This window comes from Rissa tridactyla, chromosome 2 (assembly GCF_028500815.1).
Source record: "Rissa tridactyla isolate bRisTri1 chromosome 2, bRisTri1.patW.cur.20221130, whole genome shotgun sequence".
In the NCBI taxonomy this organism is placed as follows: Eukaryota; Metazoa; Chordata; class Aves; order Charadriiformes; family Laridae; genus Rissa; species Rissa tridactyla.
In genome coordinates this window covers 45,768,989-45,793,550 of record NC_071467.1, presented here as the reverse complement: position 1 = coordinate 45,793,550, position 24,562 = coordinate 45,768,989, and the positions used below count along the sequence as shown (strand labels likewise).

The window sequence follows — 24,562 nt, the reverse complement described above, 5'->3', positions numbered from 1 at the left end:
CTAACGTCAGAGTCTCAGGAAAAGTACTATAATAAGGCTGCTCGAGTGGCATCCTTTCAACTGTTAAAATGCAAGAAAGAAGACTTTTAAAAATGTTTTTGATAAAGTATATTTCACAATGTTCTTGTACTATCGTAAGTAGCAAAAAAGCAACAGCGTTTTAAAGCAGTCACTCTAGGAGAATGCTCTGTATGGTTTTAAATGTTTTATAATGCAGTGGACATATTCCTTTCTAATGTCCAGTACTTGTGAACTAAGGATTTGCATCTGAAATTCACTTTAATCTTCACTTGGTCGTGTAGAGACACTTACATTTTTCTGTGTTCCAAAGCCTTGATAAACCAGACACAGGTGTTTTCTTTAATTAGAACAAACAACAGAAATCTTACTTAAAAATGTTTATTGTAAAAAAGTGGCTAGAAAACAACATAAATTTCACTTCACGCTTTCTTCAAGTTATCTATAGATGCTATAGGCAACAATTCACTTTCATTCATAACACATTCAGTCATATAAAAATAAAAATATTTACATTATGTCCACATACTTTACAAAATCATCAATAAAAAAGGCACTTGGAGGGGTAATGCTGAAAATATTGCATTTCCTTTGTGCATTTAAAAAAAATAGTCGTCAAACTCCCGTGAACCCCCTCTCTTGCACTTATTCCCGTTTTTTAAAAAAGATTAAAGTTTAGAGGAACTATTTCATATTAAAAGATGGTCAAGCATGCACCAGGAATGTTTGAAGCTACAGTCATTATATATATATATATTTTTTTTTTAAAAGGCACATGCGGTTAATTTGTGGCTTTCAATTTTCCGTACATTCTCTTACATGTTTTTTTTCCTGTCTTAATTATGCAGTTTTAAAGCATTTTGGATCATTAATGAAGGCCTTGGCTTCTAATAAAATAAAAAATAAAAAACACAGCAATGAATAATATTAAACATTTACTAAGGTAAACTTGGAATACTTTTTAAGGCACCTGAGATAAATGGTGTCTAGCAAAATTCACTTGGGTAGTATTTTTATTAAAAGTTCCACTCAAAATACTGTTTCTTTGGTTGAAATGGCTTGGCAGGAATGTATTGTTAACTTTGCAGCCTTTTCTAAGCAAGAAAAGACAACATACATTTGGCTTCATCTATAAAGCAAGCTGATAATGCTGCTTCCTTTAGATCTACTTGAAATGTCATGCACGGTGTCTTTCCCCATATTTCAGAATTTTCACTTAAGAATGCAAATGCGTGACTGAACAGAAACAACTTAAAGCTCATTCCTACTGACATTCTAAGTTCTTCCACTATTTTGTTTGTTTGCTTGTTTGGTGGTGTTTTGGGGTTTTTTTGGGTTTTTTTGGTTTTTTTTTTTTTTTTTTGGCTGAAAAGCAGACGAGAAAACGCCTTTGGATTTCCACTTATCATTTGGAACAGGAGTGGAGAAATGCATCGAGTCCAGGTAAACATTGACTGCATGACTCAGTGTGCTACACAGCAGCCGGATTCCTCATGTTTGTGCAGCAGAGACATTCTGGAGAAAGTTTTGGAGCAATTTTTGCACTGGTATTTCTTCACATCCGAGTGGGTCTGCAGATGAGCCCTCAGATTGGATCTGTCTGCAAAAGCCCTGTTGCAGTGAGGACAGGAAAACGGCTTCTCTCCTAAAAAGGAAACATCAAGGAAAAACAGGGTAAATCTTTAAAAAAGAAGTACACACTTAAGACAGGTAACACTTGCTTTTGTCCTAAGAAACAAACAAACAAACAGAAAGGATTTGTTATAATCAAGAACGTGTAAGAAAAAGTTAATCAGGCCAGAAATACAACAGCTTTCAGCACTGCTGACCGTACTTGCAGAACTGTGTCTTTTCAGAATACGCTGCTAAGTGCAGTCTCCGAAGACAAGCTGCTGAGTCCTTCTGCATCTACAGGTGCAGGCAGTACTTTTAGGATGGGCTCCTCCCAACATTTTCAAATCTTTTCATAGAATTTTTGCTGCTTAACGCTGTCTGAGTTACGGGGGACAAGGGCTTTGACTGAAAAGCAGCAGACAGCTGCACAGACAGTACATTCTACCCAGTGTTATACTCAAAATCAAGTTTTTGCCTCAGCAGAGAAAAAACCCCAAACAACCTGCTTTGGCGATGATGTGTTTCTAATTCTTAAGGACTTGAGATAGCGCCTGCAAAACTTGCCAACTGCTTAAGGAGTCAGAAAGCAGCCCCTCATGCATTGCCTTTCTGTTTTGCTGCTTGATTTCAGAGTCTTCTCAAAGCCTGAAGGTTAACATAAAATCCTTAAAGCAAAACCTTCCACTAGTGGAAATGGGCTAAACCATCCTAAAATTATCAAGGGAGCAATGCTGATTTATGTCAGTATCTGGTCCACAGTTATGAGACCATCCTACGTTCCCCTCCCATCCACCCCCCAAAAGGGAGAATTTAGCCTTTCAATAATATATTTGAAATTCTGTGGATGCATTTCAGGTTAGTAAAGAAACACTGGGGGTTTTTTGTTGGTTCCCCCCCACCACCACCACCTGTGGGGAAAAATAGCAAAAGGGCATCCTGATGTTATAGCAACAAGAAACTGCAATTGTAATGGTTGGTCTTACCAGTGTGAGTTCTAATGTGTCCTTGAAGTAGCCAGGGTCTAGAGAAAGCCTTGCCGCAGATCTTGCAGACACAAGGTAGTGTGTGGGTCCTGATGTGCATCTTAAGCGCTCCCAGGCTGACATACTCCTTGTCACAGTACTTGCAGCTGAACGATTTCCGAGACTGGGCATCACAGTGCAGCTGCTTATGTTTGGCCAACCCAGAGAAAGTTGAATAGGTCTTGTTGCATAAACCGCACTGAAACTTTTCGGCTTCGATTGCATGGGGGTCTGAAAGCTTGGACTGGATTCTCTCTTCTTCATCGCTAATGGGACTTTCTGAACCGCTGTGATCTTTGGAGGAGGTGTCAGAAGGTGGAGGTGGGCTGACTCTTCCCAAAGATGAGGGGTATCCGGAAAGCGGAGAGAGGTCGTTGGGTAATGGAGAGGGTAGCAGCCCGGTTGTAGTCCACACAGTAATGGGATTGTAAGCTACTGAGCTCAGGATCTCTGGCTGTGGTATGATAGGGACTGGGTAGCTTTCATACAGGTATGGGGATATAATCACTGGAGAAAGAAGGAAATTTTAAGGTAAGAGAACCAAAAAGTATTTCAAAAGGCAGCAAAATTAACATTTTGGGGATTAAAAGGTGCATAAATTAAACAACTCAGTATGGTCATCTGAATATAAGGAAGACTAAGGAAGTACTATTTCATATATATATTCTGGTGGGTAGAGACAGTGCTCTTGAACAGCCAAATTAGAGTTGGAGAGTCACTTCAAGGCAGCATGTGCTTTCTAAATCTGTGCAGCCTGTTACAATGAGGCAGTGAAACTTCCTGCAGGATCTGTATAAAAGTTTCAATTCCACCACGAGCAGATACAGAACAAGAAAACTCCAACTCCTCTCTAAGTAACTGAGTTCAAGTGGATGAACAAACTTTGTGATTCATCCTGGGCAGCACTGACATATTTCTCAAAACTCCCTCCTGGTAAGCAAAAGGAAAAAAAAAAAAAAAAAAAAAAGAGCTAGCCATGAACTAACCCATTCCCTGGCGCCTGAAAAGCACTCCCACTCCTCCTCATTACCGCCACGCAAAGACCGCGACCTCAGAAGCAACGCGCTGGCGTTCGCCTTCGTTTCGTTACCTGTATGAGTGTCCAGTTCGCTGTAATTCGGCTTCTTGGACGAATTGAAATGTTTCTTGACCAGGAAGGAGCGTGGCATCTTGGAGGCAGGGTTTCTCCTTCTCCCGGGCTCTCCTGGCGGGTGTGTGTAGCGGTCCCCGGCGGGTGTGCGGCACCACACGCACGCAATCACTGCCAGCGCATCCGTCCCTGTCGCCTCGCCTGCCCCGCGACGTCCATCCACTCGGGTCCTGTAGCGGCAGCGCAGAGGCGCCTTGAAAAGTGCTGTAAATACCCGCAAGTCAGGTGCAGGGGGGAAGGGTTTCCCGCTCCTCCAATCACTTCGGGATGTTCTCAAGCACTTTTTCCAAACAGGCTGCTGCTTTGCTGGTTTTTTTTTTTCTTTTCTTTTTTTTTTTTTTTTTTTTTTCCTTCTGGGAGGGCTCTGCGGCTGCTGGAGGGAGGGATCCAATCCCCGCTCGCAGGGTTTGGTTCAGGTTTCAGCTCCTCCCGCTGGAGACAGCTGTGAACGGAGGAGCAAGCAGCGGGCAGAGCGCGTCCGCCTGCTACAAAGTGGGTCTACGTTGCTCTGCGGAATTTCTGCCTAGAAAAATGTGTTGGTCAAAGTGCTGCTTTTTTTTTTTTTAAAAAAAAAAAAAAAAAAAAAGCCCGTTTACTGATTCATCTGAATTCTTTTTGTCCTTCTGACAGAGACCTGGATAAGTCATAGGCACTGAAACTTCTTTTTCTTTCATTTTTAAACGAGTCTGGTTTCCAGATGTTTGATATAAGAATTACAATGGAACAAACTGTTCATTAAGGGCAGAAAGGAGGGAGGGGGACACACACTACAAGATAACAAGTTAGCCGGCAGAGCTAATGGAAGCCTTTGAGCTGAGTGTGTGCCTGCTCCCTTTAGGAACTGCCTTTGAGTAGCTGCACTTAGGCAAGGCCAGAGCGGAGCACTGGTGCCTCCCTGCCCTACGCCCCTCCAGGCAGAAGGGCCAGCGAGATACTGCGAGTGAGTTCAAGGAAAGTGGGAAGCCCTGGAAAAGATGACATTTCAAAGCAGAGTGCTAGGTTTTATATAATATGCATACTGCTTCAGACTGTTCAAATGAAGAATACTTTCTTTTCTACTTTAAAAATCTGCAGAATGCAAAACCTCGACCTTTCCTTCCCTGGGAGTAGTCATGTCACTCTTTTGCCTATCCTCTTAGAGCACTGCCAAGGAAATTTTCCTAATTATTTAAAGCAGTTAAAAGATGAACAGATAAGCAAACCCCCCAAAATTATAGACTGGGTAATTTAAACGTCTCTTAAATGTCCTTCTCCATTAGTATATTTAGGACCTCTTGATTTCCTATGAAGGTATAATCTGTATTATGTATTTCATTTAGGATGAAAGTCTCTTAAATATGCCACAGAATTTTTTCTGGTTATCTAGATTGAATTAGAGGCGATGTTTAGTCACAGATAGGGTTTTTTTTTAATTTTAAAATATTTGCATTTTGAAAATACGGGCAGCTGAATGCTAGTAAACTTCTAGCACAAATTACACTCTGATTGACTCTTGGTCTGCCCTCCCCACCCCTTCCCCCTCCTCCTCGTGTATTAACTACACCTGCCTGGGCACATACCGGTATGCCGTGCCGGTGTGCGGCGAGGCCTCTGTCCTGTCGGGAGGCGGCGCGGAGGGATGTTTTACAGAGACCACCCCAGCCCTTTTTTGTAGCAGGTGTTGGAATAGATATAGAAAAAAAAAAAGAAAAAAAAAATTCCCTCTGGTTCTGTTAAGACACGTAAGAGTAAAGTGCTTTGTCAAGCTGCGTGACTTCTTACTCTCGGGGATGCCAAAACAAGTGCAGAGAAAGTTAGCCATGTTCAAGAACTGATTAAAAAGATTCATCTGTTCAGCATCTAACTCCGGTGTCTGTCGGGGAAAGGTGTCACATGGATTTCCAAGCTGCAGGGAACACACCCAGGCTATGGGAGGAAGGGGAAAGTGGCAAGGAAAGGGACTTCCCAGGTACCTGCTCCGCAGCTGGGGTGGAAGAACAGAGGCAGCTCTTCCCAGGAGGGAGCGCAGTGTTTGCAGAGACACAAGCCATTGCTTTCCTCAACTCCACAGAAATGAAGAAATCCACAAAGCATTTTTAAAAGGTTGCATTTGTGGTCCTGCTCCCCCCTCTCTGCTCTGTTCCATCTGAGAAGTCCCCGTCCCCTGCCAACTCTGGGAAAGCATTGCATTTCAGGATGTGAGGCATTAGTCTGTATCTAAATAGTCTGTTACATGAGCTGTGATTCAGCCCTTGAGCTGGTTTAAGTTTGTGTGTTGAAATGAATGGGGCCATGCAGATTTTCACTGGCTCGGGATCTGTTCTTTTGTATGTTTGTTAAAAGTAAAGGGTCTGATTCACCAGTGAGGTACTCCCTCTCGGGGCATTTTCACCAGCATAACACCGGAGTGATGCAGTTTAAATTAATTGCACTTATATAAATCACAGGAGCGTAAGCAGTTAGCCCACTGGCTGAGCTGATTGAAGGATGTTAGGAATTGGGTGGAAGGCATGTTATTACATGGTCCTGAAAGGATATTAGCAGCACATACTACCTGAGTGAGGTCTGCTGTCAAAAAAAGGGAGAGTCTGCGTGAGGAGTGGGTGAGTCAGAGTAAACAGGTGCTCTGAGTGTTTATGGCAAATGTGGATGAGAGGGCACCGGGAGACGTGCAGCATCCATCCCCCTGCGAGAAACAAAATGCAGAGGTGGAGTGCAGAAGACGGGAGGTTTCCCCTCCTTGGGGGAGCCAGGGAGGCGCGGGGGTGGCGGAGGGCGGCAGATGGCTCTGACGGTCATGCCGCCTGCGGGCAAAGCCCTGCTCCCACCTCCAAAAAATCAAGGCCTAGGGCCTCCCCCCCCTCGCATTTTACAAGTTGTTGGCCTTTTAGAGATTCTTTATGTTTTCACGTTGAAAGCTTGTGTAAAGCTGTCTTGTTAATGGCACTGTGGTGCTAATTGCCGCTCTGCGAAGCAGGTAGGAAAAGATCCGAGCAATTCTGTTGCTGAAACTTTGGCACGTGCTTTGCACCAACAAAATTATTAGGCCTGAAGTTTCCAAAATTTCAACCCTGCAGCAGAAATGGCTTTCTTTTTTTTAATAATTTTATTTCACATCAGCCCACTTGTTCACGTGCCTAAATAACAACCTGTGCGCCTCACGTTAGTCTCCCCGTTTCTGACAGCTCCACCAAATCCCTTTCCTTGTCAGGCTTTCTGAGAAGGGCAGCAATTTTTGTAACTCAGCTTTATGGAAATGGAAGGGTGCCAGAACTATGTTTGTTATCAAAGAGGGAAGAAGGGCCCACGCTAAGCTATTGCCACCTTAGTTCTTCTCATGACAGCGTTTATGTCAGGAGCATCAATTGCTAGCAAGATCACAGATCAGAAAATGTTAAATATCTGGATAAACCACAGCAGAATGCAGAAAAAAAAACCCACCCAACAGTTTCAGAATATTAAGTGAGTTATGCTGGATCACTGTTCCCAGAGCACAATATATTTCTCTGGCAGGACTGTTAAGCACATTTTGCCTGGACCTGCCATGGAGCCCACGGAAGGCAGCACCGCGAGGTTCAGAGGAACCCCCAGGAGGCACTGAGCCCAGTGGAGCATACCAAAAATAGCTCTGGAGGTTTATTGATGCGGGTGACGACTTCATCCTGGAAGGGGTAAAAGCACAAGTAACTCACACCTACAGTGTAGCTCTTGCAATTCGTAAGCCTCCTGCATTTCAAAGGAAAGTGTGAAGTTGTTAATATAAGGAAAAAGAATATGATGAGTTTCCAATAGGCAGTTAAATGTAGAACATATCAGGCTTCAGTCTTACCCTTTGCTTTTGTATTTCCCTCTTAGTGCCAGCTGGTATATCCTGGGAAAGTGAAGAAGTGGTGTAACTTTTGGAAGAAGAAAAGATTTAATAGAGCTAGAAGGTGAAGAGGACCTCAACTGTGATTAAGTTGGATGTCAGAGAGGAATAAGTCCAAAATTAACAGAGTGGAGAGAAACAGTTAGAAAATGGTACTCCTTCCCATTGCCCCAACACATATGCCTTCAAAAATTTTTTGGAACACATTTTTAGGATACCTTTTCTTTCATGTTTTGTTCATCCTTCCAAATGCTCACCTGAACTATCAGCAGAAATGGAAGCAAATTTAAAGAAGGACCATTATGATATCACATCAAGTTCCAGTCTCGTAGGCTTAAAGTTCAATGAGTCAAAATAATTTTTGCATCTTGAAAAGTTTTTCCAATTTAAGTAAAAATTCTCCACATTTTGAAGGTTTTGCAAACTTTCAGCTTTTCTAAAATCAGTAACTTTAAGCCAGAGTTATCAAGTACAGTTCTGTAATAGGATCTAAGCTTGTGAGATTCAAACAGATTAAAAAACAGGTTTGCTTTTAGGACATATTACAGAACTAAGTGTTCCGCCATGTTTTGGTCAATTCAGGTTTGTAATTCCAGTTTAAGCCTATTAAAGAGATGATGACTGAACCACAAAAGTCTGATTCAGTCTGAACTTTCCAATAAGTCAAGGAGCTTTGAAGTGGGTATCTTAGAGGTCTAAGCCCATCTCTAATTTTGAGATACATATATAAAAAATAATGTTCATGGCAAAGAAACTTGCATTTATTAATAAGACGCAAAATAGTTCCTTTTGGATCAAGTAGTACAAACAAGGCTGGCTTCTGTGTGCTCTCTTCTTCACACCTGTGTAATTTCACAGGCTTAAGAGGGTTCATTTTAGAGTCAATTTAGCCCATAATGAAGAAACCTGGTCATAGTTCAATTTTCCAACATTGTTTCTACATTTTAACAATGGGCCAAATTCCCCTGTCATTCCCATCTGTAGTATCTCCATTGGCTACAGCTGAGCTATTTCAGATTTACTCAAGCAGAACTGAGATGAGATTCTAGTCCAATAAATATAACTCTGTTTATGTGCGTAGTACTGTGACAAGTATTCATTAAACAGAAGTGTGTTACAGCCCAGCTAAAGCTATTACACCCTGGAAAGCAATGCTTTCTGCATCGTATTACGTTTTCCTGACCTTCCAGTATGCCACTGGAGAGGAACAAAAGATTTGAAAACGCTGACCTTGGGACCCAGGGAGTGAGGCGAGGGCTCGCACAAGCGTTAGGCGGTTGGAAAGAGCCATCTGCTGGGCAACGGCCGCAGCCGGCTGGAGGCTGCTCTCCGCAGCCAGACCTGGACCAGCCGCCCCACCGTGTGGCCAGCCGGTGAACTGGGGATGCTGGGAGGCCTCCGGGATGCACCGCGGGCAGGCAGCTACCGCCGCCGCGCTGATGGTGGGAGGCGGGGTGTGTGTGTGTGTGTGTGTGTGTGCTGGTGGGGACACCGGGAGGAGAAGCAGCGGGGTGATGGAAACGGTCAAGAAATGGCTATATCACCCCCCGGATTTTTAAATATGGCTGAGATCTATGACTTTGTGGGATTTTTTTTTTGGTCATTATTCTTTGTTGCCTACAGCAAACCAAGACATGAAGGCATCAGCTGAGATTTCCTGCTCTGGGGAATGCATGTCTCTGTGTGTGTGTTTATATGACAGAGATGTACATTTGTTTGCCATGTATTTACATATATATTTACAATGTATTTATGTATCTCTATATACATCTGTTTGTACGTATTCTGACATATGCTTGTGACCATATTTCAAACACCGACAATTCAACCACATGACAAATATTTATGGGAGAGAAAGTGTCATTGTCCCTATTTTATAAATTAGTAACAACTGAAGCATGAAGAGATTAAGATGTAAATTTTTAAAGCCTTAGTTTTTAAGTGTATTTTTAATAAAGCCTTGCGGTGCCCTTCTCTCCAACAGTCTATATTCCTGTCTCCTAATGCAGCACAAGTTGCTATATCATTTCCTATGTGGCAATTGTTATTATATTTATTTACAGAGTTTTCTGACAATAAAGGATTATACAGAATATAATTTTTATTATAAAATTATACTTTATACTTACGTGACCTTTATCCACAGCCTGCTGCAGCTTGATAGTTTTTCACCTTTCATAGATTTCTTAAATACAATAAAAACTAGTCTGATACCTTTTTTAAAATTATCTGCTTGTCCCTTCACTCTAGTTGGTGGACTAGTGGACTTGGATTTGGCCATCTATGTTTTGCCTAGGTTTTACTTCTGATGTTCTCATACAAAATACTTCACGCAATGGTTGAAGTGTTTTTTCCACTCTGCAGAAGCCCATGGTACCACTCCTGAGCATGTCCTACCTTGCCAAATGTACCTTTGGGCTCCCCCTCATCTTGTTTTTTGACTGAGTGTCCTTGAGGTAGTGACGGCCTGCCAGAATCTGCAAATGTAAACCCCACCATCATACACTCTTTGATATTAGATTGAATTGGCTGGTAGCAACTTCCTACCTTTGGGACAGGTTTATGTATCTACATGACAGTTCCTCTTCTTTTTCACTTTTCCTACACACCTACATAACCAGCTACGTTACGTTTTTCTGATTTCTTCCTTTTAAAGCGCAGACAGTTGTTTGTTGCCCAATAGGCACAACTTGCTCACTCCCCTCGCCTTCAGGTGTGCTGGGTGCAGGAAGCGGCTGTCGCCTTCAGGCATTCAGCTTTCACACCCCGGCCAGCCCTCGACTACGGTCTTGTGTCGGGGGCTCTATCGAGCAGCAATAACTGTGTGGGGCAGCACGCTGTGTGTTTTTCCTCTGCTGCTGAACTCAGTGCTCAGAAATATATGTAGTATATCTGCCAAAAAATGTAACTGACTCTCTTGGGCCGCTATATTAGTGGATCAGTGAGTGTCTCCTTTTGTTTATTTATCAGTTACATATTTATTTGTTCAAAGGATTCAAACTCATGAGCTCTTTTCCACATCTATCCAGCTCTTGGCATCTCGGTGGCGTGCACTGTAGTTGCACTGCTAACAGCTGGGACGCTTATCTTTGTGCTCCAAAATGAACAGATGATGTCACTCCATAAAGCTAGTATCTCTATTTCAGTATAAATTCATCATTTTGCTGTGGCAATAGAAGGTGAGAGCTGCTGGTTTTGCTTTAGCGTTACTCTGCTGTTTCACCCTGAGTCCTAAGAACCTTCTGTAACCCCTGCTGCTCAAAACGATAGTGGTGCTACACGGCTGGTTCACCACCTGTATAGCTTAGTCTTCATTCCCTGATTTGCCATTATGTATTGCTTACACACTGGATCCCATGCAAGCGCTGTACTTGGCTATTCTTTTAATTTCTCACATTGACTTCAAGAACTTGGTCTTTCCATTTCTCGAGGTCTGCTTGGAAGTTCCCAGGACCCCAGAGATTTCTGATAGTGAAGATTTCTCTTCTGAGCTCCAGCTCCTTTGCATTCAGACCAGTACTCTGCTTCTGGCTCTGGTAGGCTTGATAAAGACATCCTGCACTATCTTCTGCTATCGCCTTAGACAATAACCATTGCCAGCTGCAGGCCTGATGTCTGAAAGTCCTGGTTTGTCTTTATCTGTTATCGCTGGAACAGCTTTGAGGGCAGGCTGATGTCTGGTGCCTTTTATTTTTTTCCTTCAGTGGTACCTGGCAAAAGGCATAGCGCAGATTGTCAGGGGGCTGGGTGATTCAGCATGCCAGAACCTATTTTCTACATTGCAATCAGAGACCTTTTTAGTCCCAGACAAACCAAGCAGTATATCTTCAGGATTACCACATAGTGACTGCTTTGCGGGGCTCTGTTCCCTGATGGGAGGTTTCCCAAACATTCAAGACATTCTTGAGGCCTTTTCACCACCTTAAAAATGCTAAAGGCTGCAAAAATGAAAAGGCACAGCTGCCAACTCTGGTTTCCTTGAGGCTGAGGGTGTCTGGGCTTTCTGGTCTCCCCAGTTCCTTCCTCAGCAGCTCCACCAGGCCTGAGGGATGTCTGCACTTCAGGTTTCTCACCAGCTCTTGTGACAGCCTTCAGCTGACTACAGCATGTGCTGGAGGAGTTGATCCCCTTACAGGATGTCTCTGTTAGGCTGCTAGAGAGGGCACAGAGTGACTATTATCTTTTCCTTTCATGGTGAGGACAGTCAGACGTCATATTTCAAGAAAACTGGTGGCTTGCTTTAGTAATGTTCTCTGGCAATGGTGCCACCTTTGCATCAACTACGGTACATTTCAAGTGACAGTAGCTTTGATCATTTTGTTTTTTTAATTTCTGTGTTAACAGCCCGTGTCTGCCCACTGGCTTCAAAACTGTTTTATTGCGTGTTGCCAGCACTTGGCCACGCTTCTTCACCCTCATGTTGTGCTGCCTCTTGGTACCAGTGGGAGTGAGTTGTAGCTGTCTCTGCACATTGGCTAGAACTGGATCCATCGCTGTTGATCCCAATGTCCAGTTATAGCTATATATAGAGACATTTATGCAGGATTAATATTTCCTTCAGTAATCGCCTCTGTAAGGCGGTATGAAGTGCACCATGAATAGGTTTCTAGGAAGACAATTTTTATGCCTCCAATGCTACATGAAAATGCCAGCAATCTCAATTTTGTGGTACAAGTATCTCATTCTGCTTCCTTTTGGGGCATATAAAAGCAGCATTTCTCTACAGTCTTGCTCTATTTAATACCGGTCGTTCTGCCACATTGCTGCAACCTGGTAGTGTGGTCTCACCAGCATCTCACCAGCCTTCCCCACAGAGGCTGCTGGGGATTCACCCTCATTCCCTCACCTCTGCTCAGATTGCATTTTGGCTCCCCGCATGTCCCTGCTTGTGGGTAGCATGTATCAAGAAGCCTGGCTTCAGGCTGTACTGCCTTTTATAACACTGTTTTATAACACTATAATAACACTGAGAAGATTGCATTGCCACAGGTACGTTGTAGATGTATAGATATAGATATGTATGTTACTACATGGAAGAGGTTAGAGACTGCCGTGATGCTTAGCATCACAGCTGTCTCAGGTCTTCATGTGTACACTGATCTTTTTTCTGTAAAACAGGGTGGCTACAGCTAAAATACCTATTAGAAACAGTCTTGCAAAATGCTGAATGATGCCTAGGCCTTAGCTGGGAGGATGCTAATGCTTATAGTCCAAAGTCTTGCTGGGAAAACATGAAAAATGAAGCACTGTAGACATTTGTAATCCTGTGCCTTGGCTCTGTTTCATCTGCTAATCCAGGCATAGCTCACATTCCTGAAATCAGCCTGATTCTTCATTGAAGGAAGTATTTGCCAAGATGTTGAATGCCGGTATTAAAACAGGACAAATCTCTCCAGTGCCTCATCTACACCCTTCTTTATAAAAGTTCTTTTCCTCCTAACAAGTTACATTACACTGTGTATTAGGTCCTAACATGTATCTGTTCAGGAGGGGAAAGAGAAAAAAAATGATGTACTGAACCCAAATTATGCTGTAATTTTACTATGCGTAATTTCAAAACTTCTAAATCAGCCAGTGAATTTCTAAAATTCAGGTTGTAGATTTTTCCACTGCTACCCCTGCTCTTTAAAACTTCATGTCAGCTTCATTTACTCATTATGAAGCATCTGTCTCAATTTATTTTGTATCAGTTTGGTCCTAGCCTCTCATCCATTGCTATTCTCCTATCCTCTTACCCACACCGCTATTGAAAAAGCTCTAGGTACTTAGTAAATAACTTCAAGACGACTTAGATATTCATGACATCTGGAAAAAAACTGCCTTTGATCCCAAATATCTCACTGTTCCTCATGGCAGATGTGATAGAGGCAGGTGATAAACTGAAAATGCCGAGTCCCACATTACAAGCATCACCAGGAGGAATAACGAGTAACCAGTATGACCAGCTGACAGCTTTTGAAGTGGAAGCAATAAAGACTTGCAAGAGGAGGTGACCTGTTGCAAAATCACAACGAAGAAGCATTCTGTGGCTGGGTCCTATTTCGGTAAAGAAAACAAAAATGTAGTGGGGACACTATATATGTGATAACCTATATTGCAAGTGGAGAGATGTTTGAACTTTGGAAGAGTCACATCCTTAAGACTCTAAAGATTACCTTACGTTCTTTTTGCTCAAGATAGAGCAGGAGTCCAAACAGGAGAATTTCAAGATGAAAGGTAACTCTATGGTTAAGGCTTGATTCACTTCACCCTGAGAGACATGTTTCATGATTCTTCATCCTGAGAAACAAGTCCCAGTTCTGCAGCAGACTACTACTGTTTGTGTTTCAGCTGCTGTTTCTCATTTCTAAAATGGGTCTTATGGCACTTCCCTATCTTCTAAGAAGGTCTCAGGACTACTGCTTCAAAGAACAGGCAATATTAATGAGGAGATTAGTAGTGCCTTGGAGTGGACTGAGGTCTGGAAGAAAATTCAAAGCCAGAGGAGGCCGATGACAAGGGAACAGAGGGAGGAGGAGGAGGCAGGCACAGCTGGAATGTGTGCCCTGAAATTCCTTCAAGGCTGCGTCATTTCCCGTCCCAGAAGCAAAAGGTGGTGCCATGTTACTCTGTGCTTGTCCTCCCTCCTCAGTTCAGCCATTCTGCTCCTGTACCTTTTGTGCATGTGTCCTTATCGTTTTGCAGAGTAAATCTCTGAGGTACCATTTTGAGAGATTGTGTGCTGGATGAGAAAAAATCTCAAGCTGGAGCTCAGGCTTTTCATTTCTCTGCCTCCTGGTGAAGCAGAGATATGAATGAATTGCTCCTGTCATGTGTTATTGCATAATTCATGAGTTAAAATAACTATGAAATGCTTTGCTGAAATTTTAAAGATCAGCAGAGAAAACGTGCATTGCAAAATCTAGTTTAGAGCATTGACAAACACAGAACGTAGAAAAAAGAGGTCTTCAGGGCCTGTGGATGATAACGCTGGCTATACTAGCTGCTAGAAATTGCTCATTTCAGGCAATTACCTATTTTGAAATTGCCTAATCCCCAGTTTATTTATTCACAGGCAGAGTAGTTTGCTTTGATGTGAAGTTCAGGCTTTTTCAGTGACTTGAGCAGGCTACAGAGGCTGCTCCTTGAGGAGGTGAAAGGGAACTTGGCCTTAAGTTTAACTTGATCTGTGCCCCCGTCAGCAGTGACTGCCAAATTACCTACGCTCCACACGGTGATTTTTCTCACTTGATCACTTTTTCCTTATGGAATGAAATGAGGTACCCAAAATAACCTTGAGGTCTAAGGCATTTTTTTTTTTTTAAAAAAAACCCAACTAATAAAATGAGCTAATACTGAAACAGCTTCAAAGCCTACTGAAAGTCAGACTGAATGGTATAGCATGTAAAAGCAAATATCTGCTGTTCTACGCAGCTCCCAGCTACCGCATGGGTTTGATGTACATATCAGATATTGCTTTACAGTTTATTGTTTGTGGACTACTTAGTTGCTTATGCAGCCTTTTTGCTGGGGATTCTTTGTGGAATGTATAATGATGAGAAAGCTTGGTGAAAGAGAGTCAGATAAAAAGAGAGGAGCATAGTCGTGAGAAGAAAGAATGAGCAAACCAAATAAATGTCAGGTATTGATTTCTCCGATCATGCAAAGCCTTTGAAAAATATGGAGTCTTTTCAGATGGCAGAGAAGTCCTTTCAATTCTACTTCACTGACCTCTAAGTGCCAGCATAGTGCTGTGGTAGATGACAGGACTCTGCCTTCTGAACCGCTTTAGGAGTGATGTTTCAATTCCTTCAGATTCTCCCTGAACATCACACTTCAAAAATTCCTTTTTATTCAAGCGTCTTTGCTAAGAACTTCCCATAGTTTTGCTATCCTAAACTATCACACACTTTTCTTATGCATTTCCTTGGTTCTTTACCTTCTTTTTTTCCTCCAGGAATGCGTACAAGTTTTCACATATGAAAAAGATGACAAAAGAATGTGCAGCACTGTGCAAATTACTAAAACCTGTCTTAACCACTTAGGTGACCTTCCTTTGCCAGAGTAGCCAGGTATATCTGCAATGTGATGGGAGAAGGATGCAGCAGGACAGCTTAGGGCTATTTTGTATATGCCTGGCAATAATGTTGAACACGTGCAGTAAATGACTAAATCTGGCATTTCTGAGAAGTATGGTGCATGACTGTGCCAGCACAGCCCAGCTGATCTGCACGTGCACTGCAGAAATATCCAGGAGTGGCAGATGTATTGCGCAATTTGTCCTTCACCAGCCTGGAGGTCGCCCATAACTGTAGAGTCCTCAGATTTCATCCAGACACACCTTCCTTTTGAGAAAAGAGGCTGTATCTGAGGGGACCCCATGACTTCTGGTAGGCAGGGATGGGAAATCAGCAGCCTCCTTTTTAGCGATGGAGTACTGAGGCACAGGAGCTAAAAAAACACACTCAAAGACATAAAAAAACCCAACCGTGTAGGAGTGGAGAAGGTCTATTGACAACAAGACTAATTATGGAACAATCTTTCCTTTTCTCAGCATTGTTTTAAGCCTTCGCTGAAAGAAGACAATTCCATCAGCAGGCCTTTGATCCATGAGCAAGGGGAAAGTCCCCAAGTACAAAGGCAGCTGAGATGGGCAGTAACTGAATAGCACGTTTTGCTGTGAACCACATAATCAAGTTATTTCTCCAGTTACACGCAGTGTCAACTGATGTTATACCTTATGTCTTGTTAAAGTCTAGAGAAGTAAGCTATCTGGAGAATCTGAGTAACATTTGAGAAGACATAATAACACAAAAGATCAAGGGGATTCACTGTTAAGTACTGTCAGGGATGTTAACAAAATTACCAGTGAAGAAGAAAAAATGAATCAATGATGAATAATCATGTACTATATCAGGTAAGTCAAGCCATTGTCTCTGCAGTAATTAACTGTTCCAATGATATGGGCTGGCAATGTAATGAAGAAGCAGCAGTGAACACACACTAATTACATTTGCTTTCAAATTCAACAGAAGCTGAACAGCTGTTGGGTGCAGTAGGTAAATTAAGTGCACTAGTCAGATCCAATTTTGAAGTGAATCCCTGATGATTAATGTGTAGGCTGAACATTTAAGGGCATGATTCAGCTAAAAAATGCTGTCACTTGGTGTCTTATTACCTCTTGCTGCCTTGATCACACCTTCCCTCTACAGAAGCCCACATGGGAGGGTGTGTGTGTTTGTGTGTAGGGGGGTAAGGAAGAAGCAGCTGAGGAAAGTGGCTTCTGTTGTTCTCCTTGTAGGATTTTCTTCTCAGACACTCAACTGTGGGGAGCAGAAAGAGAGAACAGGATTTATCCTCTCCTCCTGAGAAAACAGCTGCGGGGACAGTTTGTAAGGCTTACAGTTATAGCCTGTACCTGCAGCCTACTGGATTGGAGGTAAAGTAGGGCACTCATCAGAGAAAAGAGGTGTCCCAGTTCATCGCATTGCCTTAAAAGGCATTTTAAGCAGGAAAGGAAAATTTTAACTGTAATATGTTAACACATGAACTCCTCAGGAGCTGACTGAGTGGCTCCGTGGCCTACACCATTGCATGTTCCTAGCTTTTCTATTACAGAGCCAAGTGCTATACAAAGGACTGGGACCTTGGGTTGGAACAATAAATTATAACAATACAAACTTTTCTTGCTGTGGTCCTGCTATGTCTCACAAATATATTCTGCATTCTGGTATTGCACATTCTTTCTACCCAGCTTGTAATGAGACATTGATGGTGTTTCATTTCTGCTGATTTATTCCATGCTCCACAAAACCACCCGATCTCAGGGTGTGATGTGGAAGGGGTTGACGCTGGTCAGTAAAAGCTGAAGAATCACCACAACTGCTGCTTCTCTATATAAAGGTTGAAAAGGCAAACAGAAATCAAGAGAAAACACATTTACTCTCAGCAAAGTGCCTTGTTAGAGAGAAACAAATAGGATTTACTCATTTAAGGCCTTTGCTTATTTACATTCAGCTTCTAATAATGTATGAGGGCTGTTTTTCTTCTTCTATTCTTGAAACGCAAATAAAACCCATAGAAAAACACAAAGTGTAATGAATGGGATAATCTGTTATCGTTGTATTAGCAAAGGGACTTTCCTAGTGAGTGACATGTGACAAGTCATTGCCTTTTGTAATTTGAAGCTTAGGTCTTGGTCTGTCTCCATGCCTTGAGTAGCAAGTGCATTTCCTTTATCAATTTACTTCAGTCAGTGCCTCTTCTGTCTGACACAGTGCTAGATTCCCTTTGATCACTTAAAATATTATTTTAAAAGGAAAGAAGAATATGTCTGTTTGGTCAATGCTGTTTTTGAAAAAGAATTAGTTGTGTATAGAGATTTTTGTCTCAGGCCAGCACAGGGAATATTTAAGGAGTTACGTTCAACATTCTTGTCTGGATGCTACTTCCCTCAGAGCTCATCAGCAGTCCTGCTCTGAAGCATGACTTTGATTTAGGTGCATTTGTTAGCTGCATATAGATGAGAATTAGTTTTAGGATTATTAATGAGTCTAAAAAGACAGAATCATGGCAATGAAAGACAGAAAACAGCCTGTCATCCTCCTTTCAATGAAAGATTGTATGGTTTCCAGAAATGAAGTAACTTGGGTGAGTCATATAATCAGTATTCACAGGGTCAGATGCAAATTTATGGTCCTTAAGTCCTCTCTAAATGCAAATACGGGGTCTAGAATCAGTACTTTGCTAAAGAATCAGGTATTGGCAATTTCAGCATGGACTGAAATAGGCTTAGTTAAAACACTATTAGTGGAACCAAGCTACATTTTTAAAACTGATCTCCTTGTCTTAAAATTATAGTTTCTCTGTCTAATATCATAGAAGCACACAGAAAGCCAGGCATAAAGAAGTCACTACATGCAAAACTTCTTAGATCTCCCTTTTCTGGAAGCACAACATAAGTACAGGACAAAAGGTTATACAGATTTGCTCAGTAAATCCCATGTTGTAGTCAAGATATGAAAATGTGGTCTGCTAGGCAGCACTGAACCAAATCACATCCATCTCAAAAAATAACTTACAGTTGCTTTGCAAGTCTCCTTGAAAGTTAAACTGAAGGTCTACAGAATTGATCACCAAGCACAATCACAGCAAAAACCAGAAACCACCTCCTCTGTGCTAAAATACAAATATATGGTGGTGAACTGCCTCTGAGAGGTGTTCATGTGTTTGGGTGGTCGGAGAGAACAGACCTGGAATTAAGAAGGCTCTCTTGACCTCTGGGTTATGATTCTTAGGTTGGGATCTCCACCTGAAAGCCAGTCCTTCACTGAAAAACAGGAAGAAAGTACCTCCACCCACAAAGTACACTACTTCTGTTATTTCTTATCTGTGACATAAATACGCTGAGAGTAATATTGGCAAGACAGACAGCTTAAAGCCAAGAGAGCGTGTGTGGAGGGCATGGAGGGAGACCAGAAGGGAGAAGCACCTTCTTTTGCTTCCTTTACAGTTAGATAATTCACTCCATCGTTTTTTATTGAATCATCTTTGGATCGGTTACCTTTCAAGTCTGCCTTTAAAATATTTGTGTTATGTGGTTCCTCATTCCTCATCTATTATTATGTCTCAAAGTGTCATGAGGAAGGTATTCACCTAAATTGGTATAAGGCTTATGTATCGTATCATACATTACTTATCATATCATTCAATAGTGAAAAAGAATAACAACTCTATGCCAAAAGAAAAGGCTTTACTGACATCTCAAAAACTCTTCCTTTAATCTTGCCATATCAACATTATTCATTAAGAGGAAAAGATTTCATGGAGATCAGGACGTAACACTTACAGCTTTGCATTGATGTACACAGAAAAGACGGATACCAAGAGAAAACAAATGGAAATCAAGGAGAAGCATGTAGCATCTCTAAGTCAGCAGAAATCCCTGTGCTTAACTTCCTTCTCAAGGGCTGGTCTTTTCTTAAGGAAGATAATGCAGTTTGTGAGGGGAAATGGCTATATCGTATTGTCAAAAGCACAGCTATGCAATAGGCTCTGTTTGCATATACATACATATACTATCCTACTCGTTTCTATTAAAAACTAGTGACCTATTTTCACCCATTTGCATAATGTTTACCTTATGAAATCTACTACTAAAACTAATACTAAATCCAGCAATTTCTAAGTTAGACTGTAGATTCTCATTAGGTTTAAAATTTGCATGCACGTCTTGATGTTTTATCTCAAAATCCAAGTGAAAGGTTAGCTTAATGGCAAAAAATCCTTTTTGAAATAGTTGAAATATTCTCACATATAAATGTATCCCCTTCTCCCTCCCCACCAAAAATATGCTTTGAGAATGAAACTGAAAAAAAGACAATCTGAAGGGAACTGAAAATAGACACTGGAAAAGATTGAGAGGATTCTCATCAATGCTTATAAATATCTAAAGGGCAGGTGCCAAGAGGATGGGGCCAGGCTTTTTTCAGTGGTGCCCAGAGACAGGACAAGGGGCAATGGGCACAAATGGACACAGGAAATTCCATCTCAACATGAGGAGGAACTTCTTTACTTTGAGGGTGGCAGAGCACTGGAACAGGCTGCCCAGAGAGGTGGTGGAGTCTCCGTCTCTGGAGATATTCAAAACCCGCCTGGACGCGTTCCTGTCCAAGCTGCTCTAGGTGACCCTGCTCTGGCAGGAGGGTTGGACTAGGTGATCTCCAGAGGTCCCTTCCAACCCCTGCCATTCTGTGATTCTGTGATTCTGTGGTTGACACAGAACATAACAATACAAATGAATGAGGTGGGTAAAATAACTTTGGAAAAAATGCAAATGAAATCAAAGGAAAATAGAATTTAACAAGATAGGTGACATGATGTCAAACGAAAAATATAGACAAAACCATAAAGGAGACAGGGTGGAATAATAAGATAATGATTGAAAATGGAGCGGAGCAATGTACAAGGGTATAAAAAGGCAGCAATGACAGTGTAAATGAAAGAGAAGGAGCAGCCAAAGAAATTAAAAGAGGCTGATGTCTCATGGCACTAAAATGAATAATTTCAATCATAATGTTGAAAAAAGCCATACACGTACACTACTGGAGAAAAGTATGAAATGGACATAGCAGTAAAATAACTATGTTCAGAAAGGTTACCTTCTAATTTGTGTCTTCAGAAAGAGACAGAAAGACAAATGTAAAGAAACTAAACATTTCAGTAAGTTTCCCTTCCATTAGTAAAGTTAAGATGTGATAAGCTTATGTTTGTATATGATTTTGGCAATAAGACTTTTGTCAGTAGCCATTATATGTGAAATTTAAAAAAAAAAAAAAGCATAGCATATCACATTGTTAATAGTTTGACTTCATATAAATTGTGCCTCTCAGCTTTTACATTACATGAAATGAACTTTGCAGTCCCAGGGTACTCAGGCACAGATGAATTTCAAATCATGTATTTTCTGTGTGACCGTGACAACTCATCACACTTGGGAAATCCAGCCTTTATCAGACCTAAGAGTGTAATAGAAGAAGGGAGCGAGACTAGATCTAAGCTGCTGTAGCACAGTGGCGTATTGGACAAATGTCGTAAAATATAGCCAAACTCTGCCTACAACCAGCATTTCTTTTGTGACTTCTTTATTCAAAGCTCTGAGAATCACCAAATTACTCCTGAAAAATTCCAACAAAGACCCACATGTATCTATCTTGTATGACTAAGAATAAAAAAGAAAGGAAGGAAAAGCTGTTTTGCTGAAAATGGAGTCTCATTAGCAAAAAGACAATGAAACAAAGAGTACGCTGTTGCAACTGATCTTTTTCCTTTTAAAGGGTTGGAGTCTTGCATTGTTATGAAAGTGAGATAGGACGATCTGCCAGCATATGACTATCTTGTGATTCTGATATCCAATAACTTCTGCCTAAACTGTGGAAAACCACTTAATCTTTATTATGGTTTTATATGTCCGAAGAGACTTATGACTCATAAAATACTTCATCCATTACCATCAATATACAGAAGTGATGTGCTTCGCTTTTTCATTCGCGTTGTCATACTTTCCATGTATTCACTATAGAAAAGTTAACTTTCGGTTTGGAAGCCTTTCATACTAGAGCAAAGCATTGAAGACATCCAAAACAAATGTCTAATTTTTAACAGAGAGTGTAGCGTTTACATATCTGTCTATAACATTGGCCACCTTGAATTCCTTATCCTTTTCCTTTTCAAGAGACAGTGAGATCGATTCTTTACATTTTAAGCCGCCTTTAAAAAAGAGAGACAAATCAATCACATAGACCAGTCACGTATTCCTATACAAAACTGAAGACAAATGTTCTGCTATAAAACTAGTAAAAGAATGATGAAGAAATAAAGCTTTCTAAGCTACTCAACAATATTCATATGATTAAAATCCATAATCTGTCAAATTAAGTCATAAAGTTTTGCCATAGTCTACAATGTAGAGAGATGACTACAACTTAAGTTTGCTCACTATCTGCCTGTCTGACTTTCTACTTTGAGAAAAAAATGCTGTATCTTCTGCTAATATAAAATACAACAGATATAAAATAGAAGTATGCATCAGTTTATGTTATCACTGCAACATTATCCAAAATTCTGAAGGAAAAAAGTTGTATAATGTGCATATGTATACTGTAAATATAGTATAGTATATTGTAGTATCACTACAACTTCTTATAGTTTAAATTGCCAGAAACAGTAATTTAAAACCCAATATCTTTGCTTAACTATTATTTTGTACTCTTCCAAAATTTTTTCTAAGCTTCCATTTTGATACACTGAAATTTAAGTTTGTTGCCAATCTTTTCTGAGGTCTATCAGTGTACCTCTGGATAAGATTGAGGAAATTAAATATAACACTCAAATACTTTTTCTGTTTTAAGAGTGATTCTCTTATTTCATATGAGAGAAGGATGTAGGACTCACAGGAAGGGGCCTCGCCAATTTGTGCCTTTGAGCATAGATGCAATTTATTTTTGAGACTCCAATTTAATTGGTAATAGTGCAAATAAAGTGGCACCCGCTGTCTGTTCCCACTCATGCTTGCTGACAGGGGCTCTATCAAAGGGACAGTTAGACTGGGTTAAAGTACATATTGGGGTCACATATTGTAGAGCCTAAGAATCTCCTTCCATGTTCATAAGAGTATTCTATGAATTTTGTAATAATTTACAGAGCTTTTTCAATTAAGTCTTCTCGGTGTGCGTAGCGGCGCCAGAGCCGTAGACTCCTCTGTCAGCATGGCATTGTACTCACTTAACTCAGATGACTGCATTGGCCCTTGGGCTTAATTTCCTCACGATTTCTTGCATTGCATTTTAATGTATTTCCTTCTGGTTGCCTCCTCTTTCCAACAAACCCTATGTTTCATTGGTCTTCTAGTCCAGAGATCTGAACTGCATATTTCTGAAATTTTCTTGTTTGAAACACTAATGAGACTCTTACAGCTATTTCATATCAATACCAGTGTCGAGATGTTCCTGCCTTTCATAAAGTCCTCTTTGAAAGCTATCCCACCATTTTGGGTTTTAACAATGAACTAAAGGAACACCAAAGAATAAAACCAAGAGGAACTGAAAAAAGTGCAGAAAGGTGGTTGCATTTTTTAAACATTTTTGATCTAGTTGATCAAAAAGATACTTAAACTGGCCCTCTGCAAGGCTGCTGACAAAAAGATGATTCACTGCATTAAAGCTCACAGCTGTTTCTGCATGTGAGAGGAGCAGCTGCCGACTCATGCCAAAATACTATGCAAGACAACACTGTATTAAAGACTTGAGTTTAAATGTTACCAGTATAGTATCTTCTGTGGCACAACTAATGTAATACTGACATTTCAATATGCTTATACAGTAAAATCAAAGTTTCTGTAAGGGTTCTCTTAAAAATCAGTCATACTCTGAATTTATTCACTGTTGCAAAAAAAAGTGGTGCATGAATGGCCACAGGTATGGCAGAACCAAACACATATTCGTGCAAATTAAAGATATGTAATGACAGTTATATGCCAAAATTAAATGAAGGGAATTTGACACTTGAAAAGCATCTTCCATCATGAAGTTTCTGTATGAAGTCTAAACCCATAGTGACACTGGAATGCTACTGGTATATGCCAAATGACCACATATTTTTTGTTTGTTTGTTTTTCAACAGTTTTTCTGTTTAAGGATGGTAGAATAGCACACACTCATCATTTTAATTGTATGTATAATTTAAAATGTACTTAAAATTTAAACAAAATCAGAATAAAGGAAACTATAAGCTAACAGACGTGTTTCAATGTCATCAGTAGTTTACCACTATAATGCCTTGGTGGAAAAACAAGCAGCATCGTGGAAAGGAGAAGTGGTGAAAGCTGGTTTTTAGACTTGCTTCCTCTGCTTCTTTTGCTCATGTCAAATAAGCAGTGAGTTCCGACTACAGCATTTCCTTGGCTGGAAACGTCATAACATCCCTCTTGGCAATGGATTTCTGAACCTTTTTTGATAGCTGAGGTCAGACTACATCCTTTCAGTGAAGGTACTAAGAAAGCCATCCTCCTCCAACTGGCTGCCTTTTTTTTTTTTTTCTTTACATTTTAGGAACTCAGCACATTAGGACTTGTTCTATCTGTCAAATTTAATAGTGTATACTACAAGCAAAAATTAAAGGCTGTGCAAGCTCACATATGCGATGCATACATAAAAGATGATTGCATAAGCCTTGTTTCTTTGGGATAAAAAGGAGTTATGGCTTGCCAGAAGCATGAAGAATAATTTAAGGGGATTAAGAGAAAAAAAATAAAATTAAATTGCTTCATCCATCCACTTGCTGGCGTTTATTTGCATAGTTCCATATACAGAGCTAAGGATTAGGTCTTCAAATTTCAGCAAATTCAAAGATGTCTAAAGTGAACTAGTACATGTG

General features: G+C 40.8%; 1 protein-coding gene across 1 annotated transcript; it reads right to left on the bottom strand.

The window, feature by feature from the left end:
* Positions 1–383: 383 nt before the first annotated feature.
* SNAI2 (snail family transcriptional repressor 2) lies at positions 384–12,142 on the bottom strand. The gene is made up of 6 exons (XM_054189547.1): positions 11,959–12,142; positions 10,724–10,788; positions 7,401–7,445; positions 3,745–4,084; positions 2,616–3,161; positions 384–1,663 (listed from the first exon to the last, which is right to left on the bottom strand). The coding sequence occupies exons 1-6, from the start codon at positions 12,140–12,142 to the stop codon at positions 1,482–1,484; spliced, it is 1,362 nt and encodes a 453-aa protein (XP_054045522.1). The 3' UTR covers positions 384–1,481.
* Positions 12,143–24,562: the final 12,420 nt, after the last annotated feature.

Excerpts from the sequence above, each read along its gene's own strand:
- SNAI2 (XM_054189547.1), bottom strand. The coding sequence starts at position 12,142 with ATGGATCCAGTTCTAGCCAATGTGCAGAGACAGCTACAACTCACTCCC. Across the intron at positions 7,446-10,723 it reads CAAAGATAAGCGTCCCAGCT|GATGAAGTCGTCACCCGCAT; the intron begins GTTAGCAGTGCA and ends TACCCCTTCCAG. Across the intron at positions 1,664-2,615 it reads ACACATTAGAACTCACACTG|GAGAGAAGCCGTTTTCCTGT; the intron begins GTAAGACCAACC and ends TTTCCTTTTTAG.